Source organism: Lepidochelys kempii, chromosome 27 (genome assembly GCF_965140265.1).
Source record: "Lepidochelys kempii isolate rLepKem1 chromosome 27, rLepKem1.hap2, whole genome shotgun sequence".
In the NCBI taxonomy this organism is placed as follows: Eukaryota; Metazoa; Chordata; order Testudines; family Cheloniidae; genus Lepidochelys; species Lepidochelys kempii.
In genome coordinates this window covers 11,476,751-11,496,485 of record NC_133282.1, presented here as the reverse complement: position 1 = coordinate 11,496,485, position 19,735 = coordinate 11,476,751, and the positions used below count along the sequence as shown (strand labels likewise).

General features: G+C 58.9%; 1 protein-coding gene across 3 annotated transcripts; it reads right to left on the bottom strand.

Moving 5' to 3' along the window:
* Positions 1-408: 408 nt before the first annotated feature.
* SLC25A39 (solute carrier family 25 member 39) lies at positions 409-18,179 on the bottom strand. 3 transcript variants are annotated; one of them, XM_073326430.1, is made up of 12 exons: positions 17,969-18,179; positions 11,835-11,943; positions 11,069-11,128; positions 9,324-9,368; positions 7,263-7,372; positions 6,225-6,292; positions 4,909-5,033; positions 3,800-3,973; positions 3,051-3,160; positions 2,415-2,496; positions 1,977-2,057; positions 409-1,864 (listed from the first exon to the last, which is right to left on the bottom strand). In XM_073326430.1, the coding sequence occupies exons 2-12, from the start codon at positions 11,932-11,934 to the stop codon at positions 1,746-1,748; spliced, it is 1,074 nt and encodes a 357-aa protein (XP_073182531.1). In that variant the 5' UTR covers positions 11,935-11,943; positions 17,969-18,179; the 3' UTR covers positions 409-1,745. The 3 variants fall into 3 exon arrangements, with proteins under 3 accessions (XP_073182531.1, XP_073182532.1, XP_073182533.1); XM_073326431.1 differs by lacking the exon at positions 17,969-18,179 and adding an exon at positions 12,128-12,267; XM_073326432.1 differs by lacking the exon at positions 9,324-9,368.
* Between the last annotated feature and the right edge of the window lie 1,556 nt (positions 18,180-19,735).

Below are 19,735 nucleotides of genomic sequence, written 5' to 3'. Positions count from 1 at the left end.
GCAGCCTTTGCAGAAGGGTGTTCTGGGCCCCAAGTCCAGATGGGGGGGGGGAAGAGAGAGGGGCAGGGGGGCTTTGGAGTTCCCCTCTTTGGGGCATAGGGCACAGGCAGGGCACAGAGACCCTAGCAGGGATCCCCTTGGCTAATGAAGGGCCAAGAGATTAACCAATCAATTCCCACCCTGCAAAGACACCGTGAGAGGAAGTACCACCCGCCCCCACCCTCACACCATGATGCACACAAGCCCTCCCCAGCAGAGATCCATGGCTGCTCATTGCAGGAGGCCAAATCCTAGCCCCTTGCCAGCAGCTGCCAGAGCAGCACTTAGCCCCCCCTCCACAGCAGCTGAGGGGATGGAGGGAGAACAGGCAGGTGGCGAAGGGAGGGGTGGGGTGAGTGTTTTCAGGTGCAAATTTCACATGTCTTTTATTGAAGGAAGTCGGAGCGAATCCCCACTCCTGCAACCAGCCCGCAGGCCTGTCGGTAACACACATGCAGGAGGATGGCTACTTGTCCGGCTACTGACCCTAAGAGAGCTACTCAAGGATGGGGGCGCTTTGGCATGGAATCTCTGCCCCGGAGATTTCACACCTTTGTCAAGAGCAGGGAGGAGATGGCACCCGAGAGGGGCCCAGTGGGTGGTGTCCATTACCAGCAGCAAGGTGTCTTCTGTGAGCATGGGCCACCTGGGAGGCTGAGCCCCGGAGCTCTGCCTTCCAGGGGGCAGATAGGAATGGGGAAGTCCTGAGTGGAAGAAACGATGGTGCTACCTAGGGAGGACTGGCCTGGAGTCCGGGGTACAAGGGTCCTTTGTATCGCTGCCTCGCAGGAAGAGGGCTAGGGGAACGGGGTGTGCGGAGAGGGCATGGGGTGGGTTAAGACCCAATCCCAGGGCTAAACCCAGCCACCAGCAGGGAGAGATGCGGAGAGACTCCGAGCAGGAGGGTCGGTTGCTCTTTGTGCTCCAGTCGCTCTAAGTCTTCGGAAGACTTGGTCCACGGCAGGACGCGGCCCGGGGAGGTAGTCAATTCATGCAGGGGATCCCCGCGCATGGAATGCCAGGGCTGTCCTGCTCCCCCCCAGGCTGGGCAGGGAGGGGGCCCTCTGCGTTCGCCAGAGGACAACTCAGTCACTCCCACTACAGCGGCACAGCCAGATGCCAGGAGCAGGGCACCCACCGCTGGGGGGCTCTTCACAGGCTGGAGAGCGCCCCCCCCAGCCCCGAGGCCCCAGCAGGCAGCCTCCAAGCAGTGCAAACCAGGAATGTGCCAGCCGGGAAGGGAGGGCGGAGGTGAGATGTCATCAAAGGCAAACGGGGGCCTGACCCTTCCCCCTGGGAAGCACCACGGTGCCCACGCTGCTCTGACAGCCTCTCTAGCTCGCCCCGCGGGGAGGCAGAAGGGAAACCCACAGAAACACAAGGAGAGAGCGAGACTAGAAGGCACTTGGACGTTGCATATCCTGGCCCAGGGCACATCGGGGAAGAAGCTGTTGCTAGCAGGGAGGTCTGTTCCCAGTGGATCTCGGCAGGAGCGGAGCAGCACGGGGCAGAATCGCCGCTGCCGCCCCCCGGCGAGGAGGCTGGATGAAATGCAAGGCCCTGGCTTTGGCAGCTGAATCCCAGCACTGATCTCTGCAGTCACCTCCCGCTTGCTACCTCCGGAGAACTCCCCCACCAGCCAGGCCCTGGCCCACAGAGTGGCGAGTTTGGAGGCTGTGCTGGGGGGGCTCTGCCCGCCCTGGCGCTCACAGGCCGCTGAGCTGTCGCTCCTGGTTCAGCTTCTGGAAGAAGGTCTTGCCGAACTCGTAGGTGCTAATCATGATGGCGCAGGCCGGGGCCACCTTGATGACGCGGGGCAGGAAGCCTGCGGGGAGGCAGAGAGGGCAGCGTTACCTGCTCTTGCTAGCTGGCCCTGCTCAGGCACCCCGGCACCCACCCCTCGTCCTACAGCCGGCCCAGGCTGCCGTTCTAGTTACCTGCGAAGAGCCCACGGGTGCCAGACTCCGCTCGAATCCTCCTCAGCAGCAGCCAGGTGGATGAGGACTTGGAGGCAGCCACTGCGGGGCGAAGGCAAAGCATGAGGGGCATGAGGGGCAGGGGATGCTGGTGCCGCCACCACCCGCCGGCTGCGCTGGGAGCCGCCCCGCACCCTAGCGAGGGGTCCGTCCCGCCTTCCAGGGCTTCCCCCCCAGGGCGCGGGCGGCAGCAGGACGCTCGGTGTCTGCTCCAGAGGAGCCACCGCTCCCTCCCGCCCCTGTCCCGTGTGCGCGGAACCGCAGCTCCCCCTCTGGGCAGCGAAAGGAGCCAGCCCCCCCGCCGGGCCGTTCCAGACGGATGGATTCGCCATTGGAGCCACAGGCGGAAGCCGACCCCTCGCTCTGCTCAGGGTCCCACGTTCCCCGTGAGCCCCTCACCTCGGAGCGTCTCCAGGTCCCCCAGCTCAATCTGTCGCTGGGTCTTCACCACATCGAAGGGCAGGGTCAGCACAGCAGCCACCTGGGGGAAGGGGAGAAACTGCCCGTCACTCCCAAGCCACAGCTGGGGACCCCAGTGCCTCCCCGTACAGCACTTCTCCCTCAGGCCAAGAGAGGCGGTGAACTTCAGCCCCTACCATCTGCCCCCCGAGTGCTCAGCCCTCCTCCGCCCATTGTCCTAGGCAGGTTAGAACCTCCGCCCAGGAGGGGCCGAGTCTCCTGGCCTCTAGTGTAACAACAAACCCCCGGCTCCCACTGCAGCCCCCTGCTCCAGGCTGCTCCCTGCGCAGACATTGCTCTGGGGCAGGTACGGCCTGTGTCTCACGCAGGGGCAGGCAAAGGCATCTGAAAACCAGGCATAGTCTATCCAGCACCCAAGCTGGTCAAGGCTGCTGGATTCGAGGTCCCAGCCTTTCACCCAAATAAAATGCCACGAAACCCTTCTGATTCCCAGCAGGGCTCTTTCCCCTGGTTAGAATCCCAACGTTCTGGGGGTGGAGGTAACCTGACGGGCTCCCTTCAGACCCAGGCAGAAACTCAGCTCCCCGGGGACGGAACAGAAGCTCGCATACTCACAGTCCCCGAGATGGCCCCAGCTGCGAAGCTGACCATGAACGTGGCTTCGTCGAGCCGGGACTGACGGCAGAGCCATTCCTTCACCAGCTCGTAGTTAAACCAGTAGAGAGCTGAGACAGACAGACCAGGGCCATGGGTTAGAAGCATCAGCAGCCACCTCCACTGCTCTGCTCCTGGGGCATTGCCCTTTGGCACTGAGCCCCAGCCCTGGGGACTGCCCTCTTCAATCTATCGGCCCCAGAGTAGATAGGGCAAAAGGCAAACAGCCCCCTGCCCTGCCCAGCCCAGCCCTGACTGGGAGTGAGCACAGGGGAGAGATGGGAGGGCCTTGGCCGTTGGGCTGACACCAAGAATTGGCAGGCCTATTAGTACCCATCGAGAGGCTGCTTTTCCTGGCATGAAGGGCCCTGGAATTGGGCTGAGACCCACCAAACTGGTATCCCAGCTCAGGTGGGGACTGGGTCTGAAAATCCTTCACTCTGGAGTCACCACTGTCAGGTAAAAACCTTTGCACCAAACAAGAGATGCACAGAAGGGATAGGGACTGGAGCGTGGCCCGTCAGCGCCTTCTGTAGGCAGCCCCAAGCTATCAGCGTGGCACCGAGGGCTCTCTGCAGATGGCAAGAAGAGAATTCTTGTCCTGGGCCAAACCTTTCCCTATGGCCCCAGCCCCAAGTGGGGGAGACCGGCCCCAGTGTGGCCCACAGCCCCCTCACCTGTCCCCAGCACCCCTTTTCTGTGTGGTATACCTGAGAAGGGAACATCCCGCAGCACAGTGGGTCCCCAGCCCCTCCAGAGGGACAGCCAGCCGTCCTGGGCCACCGAGGACTGGATGCAGACACGCAGCTCACGGTAGCTCAAAGGCCGGGACTGCATCTTGGTTCGGATGAGTTCCAAGGGGCTGATCACCGTCACCGCGCCCACTGAGGGAGGGAGTCATAGAATCATAGAAGATCAGGGTTGGAAGGGACCTCAGGAGGTCATCTAGTCCAACCCCCTGCTCAAAGCAGGACCAATCCCCAACTAAATCATCCCAGCCAGGGCTTTGTCAAGCCTGACCTTAAAAATATCTAAGGAAGGAGATTCCAGAACATCAGCTACCGACAAGCCAGCAGCAAGTGAGATACCAAAGCCCAGCGACAGGGCAAGGCCAGGCCCCTCTCACTCCCATGTGCAAACAGGGCAGTCATCTGCAATTCCTAGAATGGTGAGAGCACATGGTGCAGGAGTCCAGAGGGGCCAGCCCTGGCACCGGCCCATCGGGTTTGGCAAGGAGCTGTCTGCTAGGATTGCCGCTTGTTTACAGCAAATTACACCTGGAACTGCAGCTTAAGGCTCATCCCAGCATAAGGATCTCACTGTGCTTCAGAGGGAGACCCTCTGTGCAGCAGGGGGTCGGTTCAGCCTTCCCACAGTGGGGAGATGGGGAAATGAAAGCCCAGGGAGGGGCAGGGCTGTGTGTGAGGTCACCCAGGGAGTCTGTGACTGAGCAGAGAATTGATCCAGGAGTGCTCGAACCATGGCCACAGGGATTCATAGATTTCCAGGCCAGAAAGGACTTATGCAATCATCTCGTTGGACCCCCTGCATAACACAGGCCACAATTGCTAGAGCAGAGCTTTTAGAAAAGCATCCGATCTTGATTTACAAACAGCCAGGGACAGAGAATCCAGCCTCACCACCACCTCGGGCCAGCTATGCCAAAGGTTAATGACCCTTGCTGCTAAAAACCAAGGCAGGTCGTTGTTCATTTGGAATGATTCTTTACCCCTGGGCCACAGGAGCAGGTCGGGGGATGGGGGGGGGGAAGAGGATGCAAGGTATATGGACCCTGAACGCAGAGGAGAGCGCTACTCACGCCTGGCGAGGGCACCAGCCACCAGGGGAACATGGGCCCCTTGGCTGCCCATCCGGCAGCGCAGATAATCTCGCAGCTGGTCGTAGCTGGTGAAATAGATCACCGTGGCAGGCACCGCCATCACCCTGCCAAGGAGAGGGGCTCATTAGCATCACCTGCCAACTCACATCACGCTCCCTGCCAAAGAGGGGGGTCAGATTGCTCCAGGCATAATCTCCACCCCCCATATCCCAGCTGGGCCTTGACACTGCGCCTCCCATTCTCCAGCTAAGCAGTGGGACCCATCTCCCAGAGAGCAATGGGGGGGGGGGTTTCCCATTCGTCTGCACAGGCTCCACACACACAGAGGAGCCTACCAAAATGCCACGTGCACACAGCTCCGCCCGAAAGGTCAGAGGGCGAAGGGTGGTGTCTGGGGGAGGCTTAAGGGGGAGCAGGGGAGGGGAGGCCAGTGCACCTGGGACTACTTACCTGCTGCCTGGCTGGGCTGAAGGGAAGGCACCTGGATCTTATAAAGGGGAGACAGCAGCAGAGGAAGGTTGATCCCCAGCCAGCTCTCAACCCAGCTAAGATCAGAGCGCTGCTACAGGGAGCAGGAAGACCCCGCTAGTGGCCCTGAGTAGCCAGGAGAAGGCAAGGAGAGCAGCAGAGAGGGTTTCCCTGCTAACCTCTCTGAGCCAGGGAGGGCTGAAAACAGCTGAGCTCTGGCTAGGAAGGGCCTGGACAGGTGATGAGCTCCAGGACCGGCTGAGTATGCCAGAGCTGGGTATGAATTTTTGTGTTGTGGTGACGGGCTTTGTTTGAGGATCGTTTTGCACTGTTTCTGTTGTCGAACCAGCCCCAGACAGCGGTGGCGTTCGCCATGACACAGCCTTTGTGGGGTTTATGAAGGAGCCCGAGAGGAAACTGAGGCAGGGCTCTGCAGAGCCACGCTTGGCCAGCCGGGGGTGACACAGGGCAGGCACACCCTCTTGCAGAGAGGGAGTGGAAAAGGTGGGAAGGGGGCCTGGGGAAGCAGACCGTCTCTGCAGTCCTAGGATCTCCCATGGATAACCAAGGGTTCTGGGTCAGTGCAGGAGAGACACCACCACCTCCTCCCCCCCGCAGTCAGAGGCCCCAGGGCAAAGGCAGAGACCCCTGGGCCCAGGCCAGGAGCTACCAGTAGCACCAGGGCCCGGGATGTGTGGGCCCTGCAGGAAGCCTGGGAGTGCACGCCTGGCTAGCCCCACAGGCAGGGGGGCCTAGGTGTTTGCATTTGACCTCCCTTAGCAGGCGTGCAGCGGGGAAGGGCTGTAACGCTCGGCGCCCAGACTCACAAGGTGGGTGGCAGGCCGCTCCACAGAGACCGAATGCCCTCGTAACGCGTGATCTTCACGAAGGCATCCTGAAAGGAAGAGGAGAGCACAAGGGGGTTAGAGAGGAGGGGGAGGAGGCTTCCCCAATGCTAGGGGCAGCCCCGTGGCCCGAAAGGGAGACCAGATGCCCACTCCAAAGCTAGCCAGGGGCTGCGTCTTTCCCTCCCATGCCGAGCTCTGCCGCTTCTCCAGCCTAACCCTCATCACAGGGTGACTGGCCCCTTAAGGGAGGAGGGCAGTACAGCTGACTGGTTACCTGCTCCCCAACTGGGCCTTATAAAGGGGGAGACAGCAGCAGGGGCCGGAAGGCTACCCAGTGAGCTCTCTCAACCCCAGGCAAGTACAGGTGCTTCTAGAGGAAGCCGTGGCAGGGGCTGCAGAGAGCAGGAGACCCTGGGTAACCAGGGGTGGGCCAGGAGAGCAGGGGGCACAAGGCTGAGCTCTGGCTAGGAAGGGCTGGGACAGGAGACTAGCTCCAGGACTGGTTGGGGATGTCCGAGCCAAGTGTGAACTGGTGTCATGGTGACGGACTTTGTTTTGGGGCTTTGAGGACTGTTTTGAACTGTCTGTGATTACACCAGGCGTAGCCACGAGAAAGCCAGTGCGGCATTTATTAAGGAGCACTGAGACAAGGGGAAACTGAGTCAGGCCTCTGCAGAGCTATGCTTGGCCTGCAAGGGCGCTACAGGATGGCACGCCCTCTTACATGTCCCCCTTGCAAACGAACCCTTTCCCGTCCACAAAGCTATAGCCACCTAGGAGTGGGGTTGGTGAAGCTGCTCCAAACGCTGGTGCACCTGGCCCTCTCTCCTCCCCCACACCTCCAATCACCCTGCCAGGCAGCCCAGCTGGTCCCAGACCAGGGTGCCCGAACTGCCGCACGCAGCCTGGCCATCAAGCCAAAGGCCTGACCCTGCACTGACTTTGGCTGCCAGAGCGTGGTGGCCTTCCCTCTGCCCCGCCAAGGCAGCCAGGTACCCGGCAGGAGAAAAGCCTCACCAGGGTGCCGGTGAAGCGGGTGGGGGCCTTGTACCAGGCGGTGCAGCTGCTCCCGTTCTGGCACACGTACAAGTGGTCCATGAGCCCATTGCAGTACACGAAGCACTTCCCTGTGGGAAGGGGCAGGGGAGACAGAGTGGGGTTAAACTCGTGCCCAGCCCAGCCCGCTTCAGGCTCTTCCCTTCCTCACCCCCAAAGCCCTCCCTGCTCCAGGCTCTGCCCTTTCCTTCTGTAAGGACCCTCAGCAGGGGGGCAGGGCTGTACCCCTCAGGACCCTGCCAGCTCCTCTCTGCCCCATTCCCTGCCACCCCCAGAACTCTGCTCCTCTTTCAATTTTCCTGAGCCCTATGGGGCGCTGCCCCTGCTCTCCCAAAGGGCAGCCGGCAAGGAGTGGGAGAGCTGCTGGGCAGACAGGGCAGCCGTGGAGAGAGGAGCCAGCAGCCATGGGGAGGGAGAGCTTGTGGGGAGCTAGACAGGTCAGCGGGGGTGTAGACCACTGGAGCAGCCAGGCCAAGGTCATCTCAGCCAGAGCACCCTGGGGTGGCCAGGCTTCCCACAGGCCTGGGACACAGGCATGTTTACTGGGGGTGGGGGGCAGGCAGGGACTTGCTCCAGTCCTGTCATGCAGAATAAAGGCATAAGAGCAGAAGTGCGGCGAGACAGAAAGGGAGAGTCCTGGGAAACTGTCCGAATCCATCACACTCCCCTCATCCCCAAGATGCGCTCGCCCTAAAGCCGTCCTGTCAGCCTGGACTAACCGCCTGTGCTGGCAGGAGGCCACCTGCCTACGCGAGTCAGCATCAGCCCTGTCACCCTGACGGATTGGATGAGGCTGCCCGGGGTTTGCCTGGCTCCCTTCCCCAGGATCCCATTCAAATCCCTTTCCCTGCCTAGTGGCCGTTGGAGAGCCAGACGTACACATAAAGCAGCTCTCTGCCAAACACCGGAGACAGACGCCGCAGGGATGGGCCTCAGAGCAAGCCCAGCAGAGATGGGAGCCTAGCGGGGAGAGAGGCAGCAGTGGGCACAAGAGCCTGGTGTGGGAAGCTGACAGATGGGCAGACGAAAGGCAGGGTGGGGACAAGGTAGCCAACCCCGCTAGAGCCACCCCCCCCCACCAAATCAGCATCCCCAGATGGCAGCACAACCAGCATCAGCCACCTCTACGGGCCAGTCTTCTTCCCATGCCCAGGGCATGACTGCAGGCGGCAGGTTAGGCTTAGCAGGGATCCAAGCAGGCGGCAGGGCAGCCAGAGGGGAGGACACACAAGAGACGGACAGAACAAGGACAGAGAGGCCCGCGTGTGCTCCTGCGGGGGAATCGGCTAGTGTTGAACCCCCAAATAGCCTGGAACAGCCAGCTTCCAGCACGTGTTTCTGACAGAGCACTAGTAACCCTGCAGTGTGGGGGGAAAACGGGGGACAGACTGCCTCCTGCATTCTATCCAGGACATTTGGGGAAGGGCATGTGAGGGACTTCTGCGAGGCATCCTCGGGCAGAGGAGGCTCCCCTCGAATCAGCAGAGGCTGGATATGTCCTGCATAGCTGTGCCAGGAGGGAGGTGGTTACAGAATGGGTCATGGGGTAGGAGAGGGAAAGAGTAACATCCAGAGGCCCCTAACACAGCCACGACTCGGCAAGCCAACAACTCCCAGGCCCCACCTGCCTGATGACAAACAGCCTGCGGGGTCAGTCTCACAACTGCCTCCATGCTCAAAAAGGGAGGCACAGAAGCGAGGGGACTTACCCAAGGCCATGCAGTGAGTCAGTGGCAGGGCTGAGAACTGAACCCAAGGTTGCAGCTCCCAGTGCCCCCTCCTCTAACCACCAGACAGCATCTGACCCCCAGAGGACTCTGAACTAGACTCCATTGCAGTAGGGATGGAAGGAAGACGGTGTGTGGTGAGCAAGGGTGCATGGAGCCCTGTACTGCCCCACTCTGGAGACTGCAGCTATGGGGAATAGGTTCTCCCTGGGGGGAATGGCGCTGTCAAGGGTCAGCAGCCACGGGAGGCTGTTAGCAGGAAAAGGGTGAAAGGATAATACCCAGAGATACTCACATTTGGACTGGTGAACGCTCCAGGGCGTACACTCTACTGACAACACTGAAACACACAACAGGGACACATTTAGCGACAGGCGGAGGGGTGCTGAGGAGACACCCTCCCTGCTGGTAGCAGCAAAGCTCTCAGGGGCCAGGCGGGTGCTAGGAGTGCATGGTCTGGGAAGGCAGGGACCCCCGTGCCCTGCTGTCAGCAGAGAGCTGGGATGTGGGGGCTGTTCGGGGGCAAGCCACTCGGATTTGGAAAGGTGGAGGCTGCTGGCTTGAGCTGGGACAAGATCCGAGGATGCCCCCCTCTCTCCCCCCCAGTAACAAGTCACTTCCGCCTGCCGGCAACAGGGAGGTGTCTCAACATCTGTTCCATAGCCCCCCACAGCTGAGCAGTGGCAGAAACATCAGGATCTATTTAGCAGCATGACTCTGGCAGTCAAGTCACCTGAATCCAGCCCCATACAGCTTCCAAGGGACCCCGTTCCACCAGGCTAGCCCACTGTCTCTCTAGTCCCTTCCGCATGAGACTTCCAAAGTGCTTCACAAACCAACAGACGTTCTGCTCCCAAGTTTTATAGATTGCGGGGGAGGGACTGAGGCACAGGAAGGGGAAGTGACTCCCAGAGGGAGGCAGTGGGAACAGAACCCAGGAGTCCTGACCCTCAGGCCCCTGCTCTAACCCTTACAGAAATCCCTCTGATGATCAGATTAGCCCTGGGGCCCAGTCAGCGCAGGTGTCCCGGGCCTGGCTCACTACTGAAAAGAGAACCGGGAGGCAAGAGGCTGGGCTAGGGATTCTCACGCAGTCTGTGAGCTACTTAAACTCCTGCTGAGGCTTGAAAGGGCTTGGCTGCTCCTGGAACGTCAAACAGGGTTAGTTCAGGCTGGTTGGGATTATTGCAGAACAGCCCTGCAGGGCAGCGGCCAGCACAAGCCAAAGCCTGGGACATGCTCCTTCCTGTCAGGCAGCACCAGATCCTGGAAGGGAGGGCAGAGCCAGGAGAAGGGAGCTCGATTTCCTGCTTTCACTAGAGGCCTACAGATGATGACCAGGCCCTGGCTCTGTGGAGCCCTTTACGTGTGCCAGGCATCCCACCAACCCACCCACTTCAGGGCCATACAGGACATCTAAGCCCAGCTCCCCCTGACACACTGGCTCCGAGGCCCTATAGGACACCTAAGCCCATATTCCCTCTCCCCTAAGGCCACACAGATGTAAGCCCAGCTCCCACCCCAGAGGCAGGGTGCTCTTAGCCCCCCGTGGGTGGTACACTACTGGGGTGCTGCTTGTGGGAATGGTAATCCCACTCAAGCCAGATGTACAGGTTCCGTGTATGGGGGAAGGGGTGAGGACCTAAGCGGGGATGCAGCCTGATGGTGCCATGCCAGACCCCCTCTGCTGAACCTGTGTCCCCATCAGAGGGGCACAAACCCCAGGTGACCATCTTCACTGCTCTGCTGCCTGCAGGCAGTCCCTGCCCAGACTGAGTAGCCAAATATCACAGAACCTGATAAGCTCTTCGCTAACCAGGCAGAGGCTCCTCCTCACAACTGCCCTTGGGGCCTGTATAGGGGACAGGGATTGCTGTGGTTCACAGACACCTGCCAGGCAAAGCCGGGGAGAGAAACCACCCAGGATCTGAGCTACCGCATTCCAGGCTCACTGCTGCAGAGGTAGCAGGCTCGGAGATGACCCACCTGGCCTCCAGCTGCGGAGAGAAGGCAAGATTTCTGCCCTGAGCACTTAGTTACCTTTAGAGAAAGGCGTCCTCTGTGCCTGCAGTCGGATCTTCACCACATCCAGGGGAGTCACTGAAAGAGAAGGAGCCTACTTAGACCTGGGGCCAGTGTAGGGCAGTTGGCAAAAGGGTGGCGTAGAGTGCTTTATCAATGAGTGGGCAAATACACCTCAGTGCCTCCCCCTGAAAGGTAGATCCGGAAAATGGATTTAATATGGACAGGGAAACAGCGGCTCAAAGAAGGGAAGGGACATGGCCAAGCTCCCAGCATGAGCAGAGCTGAGACTAGAAGCCAGAAGTCCAAGCTCCTCTCCCTCTTGCTCGAACCACCAGAACCCACCCTTCTTCCCAGAGCTGGGAACAGAACCTGCTCTTCCTCACACCTCCTTCTGGAGCTTGGGGTCACCAGAGCCCATGGTGCACAGCAAACAGCCAGTCCAGCACTCCAAGGAGTTTTAAGGCTCTTAATGACCAGGCCAGATTTGCTGGGAGAAACTTTAATCAGAGGATGAGCCACAAGGAGTCGAGCTGGGATTCCAGGAAGAGGGTTGCTAGGAAGGGGAAGTTAAGAGGTGGAAGAGGCCACAGTCCCAAGTTCAGAACAGTGAGCTCACCTGCTCTTTGCACACACGCCCCTGTCCCCTTACACACGTGCACACACCCCGAACTCCCTACGCTCATCTGTGCATACCCTGAACTCACGTGGAAATCCTTGCACCCACCCACCCTGTCTCTCCAGCCCCACTCCTCGCTCAACCATCCCCATGCTGACCCCTTACCGAAGAGAGATGTGAAGAGGGCCCCGGTCCCAGATGCCAGCATCTGCTGCAGGGGGGTAATGCCCCCTGCGGGGCTCACTGATGTGTTCTCACCCATCATGCTGCCCACCTGCAAAACACAAAGGGGGCAGCGGTGCGGTTACAGGCAATGCTGTCTCCAGGCGCCGAGCTTCATCCCAGAAGCCTCCAGCTAGAGCCATCGGCTCCCTTGGTACGCTGGCTGGGTGAGCCCCAAGGAGACGGCATTTCAGAGCAGACTGACTACCACCTGCCCCCGAGAGGGAGATACTTGCTCAAGGGGCACTAGAGACCAGGTTCTGCCCGTTTCCTGGTCTGAGAGGTCCCAACATCCCTGCATTCCCGAGAGCCCTCTTGCCACTGTGCAGCTGTCTCGGCATGCTGGCTGAATCCCCACCCCTCGCTGGCAGCATTATCCATGCACGGCAGAAGGGGTGGGGCTCCTTCTCGTGTATGCTGCTTATACAATCATCCGCGCAATGGGGAGAGACAGCACCAGGTGCAGCGCCGATAAAATCCTGCCAGCAGCATAGCTGGGTCCAGACCTGAGGCAATGAACCTAAGCCAGTATCGGGAGCTACTGCAGGGGAAACCCAGAAAGGGCTGGGAGGGGAGCAGAGTCAAATGCTCCAAGCTCTCCCATTCCCCTAGCAGTCCTGCCGCCCTGTGAGGAGGAGCCTTGCCCCCCCCCCAACGCAGGAAGGAGGGGCGGGGTGGTGCAAAGTCAACCGAAGGGGAGAAGCAAGGTGCAGTAACCAGGAACCCTCCTGCAGTCCCAGGGAACCGATCACAGGCGTACATCCACCTAATCCAAACAGCCGATTCCCTCCTGGCCCAGTCCAGATGTGCTAAGGAGAGGGGGCAGGAGTCTTTCTTCAGACACGGGGACCAGTTCAACCTTGTGTATGTTAGCAGGAATCGCAGCACTTAGTACTTTGGAACAGCAAAGCCCTCTACAGCAGCAGTTTTCAACCAGGGGTACGTGTATCCCTGCGGGTACATCAACTCCTCTCGATATTTGCTTGATTTTACAACAGGCTACAAGGAAAGCTCTAGTGAGGCCGGTACAAACTAAAATTTCATACAGACAATGACTTGTTTATACTGCTCTATATACTAGACACTGAAATGGAAGGACACTAGTTATATTCCAATTGGTTTATTTTATAATGATATGTCAGAATGAGAGTCAGCAATTTCAGTAACAGTGTGCTGACAGGCTTTTTTGTATTTTTAAGTCTGATTTTTGTAAGCAAGTCATTTTTAGGTGAGGTGAAAGTTGGGGTACGCAAGACAAATCAGACTCCTGAAAGGGGTACAGTCGTCTGGGAAGGTTCAGAGCCACTGCTCTACAGCCCCTAATTAACCCTCCCACCGGCCCCACACCCGGCAAGACACTAGCCTGCTGCTTCTGTGATCAAGAAGACGAAGCACGGAGAGGGGAAATGACTTGCCTAACACCTTAGAGGAAGCTAGTGTCAGAGCCAGCAATGGAAGCCTGGAGTCCTAACGCCCAGTCCTCCGCTCAGACTACATTGATCTCTCACTGCTCTTCAGGATCTAACCCCATTTAGCCAGCATGAGCTCCAGCTACTAGCTCTGAAACACAGCAACATGGAGTCAGCCCGTGCTTTCAGATTCCAAATTCCACCACACTCCAAGGGAAATATACCTTGGTGTGTTATTTAACCTGAACGTTCGTTCTCATTTCATTTCCTGTACTCTCCATACCTTTTCCTAGGGCTATTTAGTTCCAGGTCTTTGTGTGTTCCTTTTGAATGCTATCCCCACCCTGCTCAGCACAGCCACATGCTGCCTATAACCCAAACATGCCCCTTTCCTGGGGGTTGGTTTTACTGGTAACTCAAATCACGATTCCAGATCATAAACCTCTGCTGGGCTGTTCTTAGGGCTTCCCTACAGGGAAGCTCCCCAATCCTGGGCCCTAGTTCCCTCTGCCGGAGACAAGGGCATGCTACCACCTCTCTTATGCTCCTGGACTGTGTATACATTAGGGAACTGTAGAAGGAAATTCCCACTGGGGGGAGCCTTGGTGCAAACAAGGTGTCAGCAGCTTCCAGCATTTTTACCCTCATGTAATTTAAACCAGATGAACCGATGGTGGTGCCAGTGGGGAGTTTCTAAGCTTCTGTCTTGAGCCCCATCTGCACTAACAGGGCACAGCTGATGCAACCTCACAGTGACTCAGTGATAATTACACTTCACTTTTGCACAGGGCTCAAGCACCTGAAAATGAGAGAATTCCACAGAGGAGCCCTCGATCCCTAAGTAAGGTCCTAGCATCTGCCATCCTATTACAAGTACCACACAGACTGTGAGAGTCGCACATAGCTCCTCACCCCCTGGATTTGTAGGATTAAAGGGAGTAATGTCCTAGGACCGCCACTTAGATGGGAGAATACCCTAGAATCTCATCACAGTACTTAGAATGAGGGGCCGTGCGGAGCGTGCAACACCTAAACTGCTTAATCACCTGCTATTCATATATGCCACAACCCAGCACCCTCCATCCACATAGCAAGGGAGCAGACCGGGATACAGGGCTTCTCCAGGACAGAGGGAGGCTTCCCCACCTGTCATCCTGATAAAATCCAGATTTTATGCCCCCTGCCTTGGGCCTATATAATCAGTCCTTACTCACACATAGCCTCCTGCTTCCCTCCCGCTAGGGTCTGACGTGCTACCTTTTACAGTGGCCTTAACTCAGGAAAAAGTGCCTCGAGCGAGCATGACCGCGGCCAGCTGTTTACTCTTAGAAAGGCGCTGATGTGTCTGTAAAAGCTGGTGCAGCGGTCAGTGCAAACAGTGACATGGCCGGGCACAGCAGGGCTAAGATTTTAAATGTAGGAGATTCCACCGACAGGACGTGGACAGTTTCCGTGCAGATTGTTCCTTCTTCCTCATTGTCGTTCCCTGCGTGTCACAGTAACAACCAGCTGATGTTACTGACAAACAAACAAGGTCTCGCTCCCATTGGTCCTGTAGGAGCCAGTCCAGCTACAGCAGCCAAGTGTCACTGCAGGATCAGGATCACCCACATGGAAGTCAGAGGCAGGAAGAAATCAGCTGGATTCTCATATCCCAGGCATCTCCGGAGAGAACAAAACAGGGAAACTCAGACTAACAGCCGTCATCGAGTGGCTCTCCAGTGGAGCTCCACAGATTACTGCCAGCCTGCCCAGCAAGGCTCTTCTGTGGCAATAAGTGAAATCAGGCAGCGCCACCACCCTATGTAGCTTCACCTGCACCTCTGTGTCCAATCAGAGCTCCCCCCAGCCATGCGTGTTATTTGTCTCTGGTAGTGCCCACAAGGCGCTAGGTGTTTCCCAAACATGACACAGGGCTCACAACGTGACAGCCCAGGCATGGGATAAAGCAGCACTACATATAACTAAAGAGGATGCTGTGGAGATCTTAACTGTGGGATTTTCTGCCTTTTGTGCATTTCGGGCCTGATGCAAAGCCAGCTAAACCATTGCAAGGTCTCCCACTGACTTCCATGAGTTTGGGATCAGGAACTTAAAATCTCAGCCCGTGATGGCAGTGAAGTGGTTTTTTTTTAAAATAAAGGTTTCTTTTCTTTTTTTAAGTGAGGGGAGGGGGAAAAAAAGGTGGCAGTGTGGAGGCAGTGATGCTTCCCACCAATCCCTGGCTCACAGAGAAGTCCCAGTATTCCCCCTGGCCTAGCCCCAGCTCTAGAGGGGTCAGAAAGATTCGTGGCAAGGCTTTATTTGCTTCTGCTTGAACTGCAGGGCTTTGGAGCGCCCACGTACATGACCTGCGGACACCCATGTGTAACTGGGGCTACATTTCGCTATCCTGGCAAAGCAGCTCCCCTGTGAGAGCAACATACAGGGAACAATCATCTTTTGGACTCTGAGTTCTCGGGGGCAGACACAGGCATTGCTAAGTGTGTGCACAATGATTAGGGCTGTGGTTATAGGCGTTTCTATTACAGACCAACCAGGTCAGAGCCCCATTGCAATAGGCACCGAACGAACCGACCATAAATTATAGTCCCTGCCGCAAAGGCTTATAAGGGAGCCTGGAGGCAACTACTCTAATAATAAATAATAATTAATTAATAGATTGAACTTTGAAATCCAGCTGGTCTGAACTAAGAGCATAAGAAGAAGTAACCAGAGAACATTAAATGCTTACTCCACAGTCAGCATAGCTCAGATCACAGAGCAAATCTGCCCCCTTATCTCCAGCTGGACACCACATGCCACCCACTCCCTTCCCCCTCTGAACTGGCTTCTCTCCTGTGGTCTAGCATCAACAGGTCTCTTCCTGGATCCCAGCTCCTCACACTACCGCACTGGACTCTTCTCTTAGGGGGCTAAGAGAAAATCCACCTCGCTCCTTGCTCCAGGGCTGGTCCTTGCTGTCTCCCCATCCCACCGCACCACCTCCTCACTGCTGTCTCCTCCCATCCCACGACACCACCTGGAGTCTGGAAAGGGATACTCCTGGCTCCCGGCTCCAGGGTCCCTGGGCTACTGCAGCCTTTCCACTCCCAGCCCCCAGCAGCTGAGCTGCTGTAACTCTCCCACCCCCTTTCCACTGTCCTTGGGTCCGGTCCTAGGGTCTAGGCCCCCTCCCCCTACATTGTCCCAGGCTCAGAGCCCCCATTCTGTGCCGTCCTCCTCTCCTGGGGCCTAGGAGACAGTCTCCCCTCTTCTAGCCCCCAGTTCCCCAGGCTAACATACACCCCACCCCACAGAACAGGCTCCTCACCTGGGGTCTAGGAGCCAAAGCATCCCCTCCAGCCCCCCCCCGCCCCCCCACGCTGTGGAGCTACTGCAGTCCCAGCTCCGACTATTCAGCTCTTCTGGGCACACAAACACACCAATCAGCAGCAGGAGCTGGGCCAAGCAGAGGGCAGGGCGGAGCTGAGCCCGCACAGGGACAGCCAACCCAGCGCTCCCACAAGTGGCACTGGCAGCCTCCCGTGCCCACCGGGGTCAGTGCCCCAGCCTGGCTGGCACGCTTGGGGCTCAGCAGCCTTTGCAGACAGAAATGAATTAACACTTTCCCCCCTCTGGGCAATGTCACCCTTAACCAACAGATGGGGAAACTGAGGCACAGAGCAGGGAAGTGACTCAGCCCAGCTTACGCAGGGAGCCAGGAGTAGAACCCAGGCATCCTGGCCCCCAGCACCCCCCTAATCTAACATTGCAGCCACTCCCCCCGCCTCGCTTCTGTGCGCATTGCACGCTGCCCTCAGGGGTTACCCTCTCCCGGCTCCTGTGTGTGTCCGTCCGCGCGCGTCCCCAGGAGTTACCCCCCTGCTCCTGCCTGTGTGTCTCCCCCTCCCCACCCCCCAGGGTTCCCCCCTCCTCTCCTCTGCCGTGTGTCTCCCCCTCCCCACCCCCCAGGGTTCCCCCCTCCTCTCCTCTGCCGTGTGTCTCCCCCTCCCCACCCCCCGGGGTCCCCCCTCCTCTCCTCTGCCGTGTGTCTCCCCTGGGGGTCCCCCCCTCCTCTCCTCTGCCGTGTGTCTCCCCCTCCCCACCCCACAGGGGTCCCCCCTCCTCTCCTCTGGGTCTCCCCCGGGGGTCCCCCCCTCCTCTCCTCTGCTGGGGGTCTCCTCCTCCCCACCCCCCAGGGTCCCCCCCTCCTCTCCTCTGCCGTGTGTCTCCCCCTCCCCACCCCCCAGGGTTCCCCCCTCCTCTCCTCTGCCGTGTGTCTCCCCCTCCCCACCCCCCAGGGTTCCCCCCTCCTCTCCTCTGCCGTGTGTCTCCCCCTCCCCACCCCCCGGGGTCCCCCCTCCTCTCCTCTGCCGTGTGTCTCCCCTGGGGGTCCCCCCCTCCTCTCCTCTGCCGTGTGTCTCCCCCTCCCCACCCCACAGGGGTCCCCCCTCCTCTCCTCTGGGTCTCCCCCGGGGGTCCCCCCCTCTTCTCCTCTGCTGGGGGTCTCCTCCTCCCCACCCCCCAGGGTCCCCCCCTCCTCTCCTCTGCCGTGTGTTTCCCCCTCCCCACCCCACAGGGGTCCCCCCCTCCTCTCCTCTGGGTCTCCCCCGGGGGTCCCCCCCTCCTCTCCTCTGCTGTGGGTCTCCCTCCCCCCCCCCGGGCCCCTGACCACTGACCACTGACCGGCCCATTTCAGCCGCACGTGATTTTTTCATCCGCCGACGAATACAGAAAGGCCGCTGCCTGCGCCTTTAAGGAGCCCCATCGGCCGCCCGGCGGGAGGGGGCCCGGGCCGGGATCGCCGCCCCGCGGGGTGGCTGGATTGGGCCGGACCCGCTGGGCCGCAGCGAGCGGCGCTTCCGCTCCGGCCTGCGGGAAGGGGCGGGGCGAGGCCCTGCGCGGCCGGGGGCGGGGCTTACACACGCCTCCCTGCCCCCCCCCGCCCGCGTGTGCAGACAGCGGGGCGGGACTTGCACACACGGCTGAGTGTTCCAGAGACGGTGGGCCTTACACACGCGTGCAGGGCCAGAGATCGTGAGGCTTGCACACTCCCCCCAAGGCTTGCAAATAGAGCCGTGCTTACACACCTACACACCCCAATGCTGCTGAGTGTGCAGACACAGCACGGCTTGCACACACTCCAGGGGCACTGGGACAGTTTTTATAGTGGGGGGGCTGAGAGCCATTGAACCAAAGTGCAAACCCTGTATCTAATGGAAACCATTTTAAGCCAGGGGGTGCCGCAGCACCCCTCCTTCCTGCAGCTATGACACACCCTGCTGAGTGTGCCCGAGATAGAGCGATTTACACACCCACCCTGCTGAGTGTGCCCGAGACAGAGCGATTTACACACCCACCCTGCTGAGTGTGCCCGAGATAGAGGGGGTTTACACAGAGATCTTTATGTCCCTGCTCGCACCCATGCTGTAGAGAAAGGGGTTTACACACATAACGCCCCCTCGTCCACATGTGTATCACAGAGTGTGATGCAGACAGGCTTACCACACACCACGCCACGGAGGAGAGGAATTCACTCCTCCTGAACACACAACAGGCCACAGGGTCTGCCCGAGCCAGCAGGATTTATGCACAAACTCCAGACACGTACACCACAGCGTGCCAGCCGACGAGGGAGTTGTGGCCTATGCAAACCCAGGCCGCATCCCCCAGGGCAAGGCAGAAGCAGAGCGACTTCCACACACCCTGTGTACACATGCACCACAGGCAGCCAAGTAAACCAACCCCACCGAGTCTCCGTGCCCGGCCCTTGCTCCCCTTCCTGCCCCTCCACACCAACCCCATTCACAGGGAGCTTCCGCCTCCTGGGAAGGGGGGAGGTAGAGTGTCAGGGAGCTGGTGTTCCTCCACGGTGGAGCGCTGGGCTGAAGGGGCTGCAAGAAGAGAGAGGTTCTAGTCTCATCTCTACTGACTGACTCCGATTAATATTTCTGTGGAGGCCACAACCCTTCTTACTGGTAAGGCCTGGCATCCCAGCTCCAGGAGGGAGACAAGTATCATTTCCCCATTTTACAAATAAAGTAACTGAGAGGCTGCATAAGGTCACTTCAGGCAGCTTCCTAATATGCCGGCACCAAGTCTCATCCACTGACTTATACTGCCTTTCAGAATGAATGTGCCAAATCTTGACACTCCTGTTAGTCACTGTCCTAACCACTAATCCGGGGGTTCTCAAACTTCATTGCAGCGCGACCCCCTTCTGACAACAAAAATGACTGTATGACCCCAGGAAGGGGGACCAAAGCTTGAGCCTACCCGAGTCCCGCCGCCCATGGGCTTCAGCCCCACTGCTCAGGGCTGAAACTGAAGCTTGAGCTCTGCCGCCCAGGGCTGAAGCTCTTGGGCTTTGGTCCGAGGCAATGGGGCTCTGGCTTCGGCCCCAGGCCCCAGCAAGTCTAATGCCTGCACTGGCGACCCCTGACCCTCTGGGGT

What these genes read in the sequence shown, in the direction of transcription:
- SLC25A39 (XM_073326430.1), bottom strand. Translation starts at nt 11,934, where the DNA reads ATGATGGGTGAGAACACATCAGTGAGCCCCGCAGGGGGCATTACCCCC. An exon ending in AGCGGCCTGCCACCCACCTT is followed by an intron (nt 5,034 to 6,224) that starts GTGAGTCTGGGC and finishes TCTCCTTGGCAG; the next exon opens with GGTGATGGCGGTGCCTGCCA. An exon ending in GCGGGATGTTCCCTTCTCAG is followed by an intron (nt 3,161 to 3,799) that starts GTATACCACACA and finishes TGTCTGTCTCAG; the next exon opens with CTCTCTACTGGTTTAACTAC.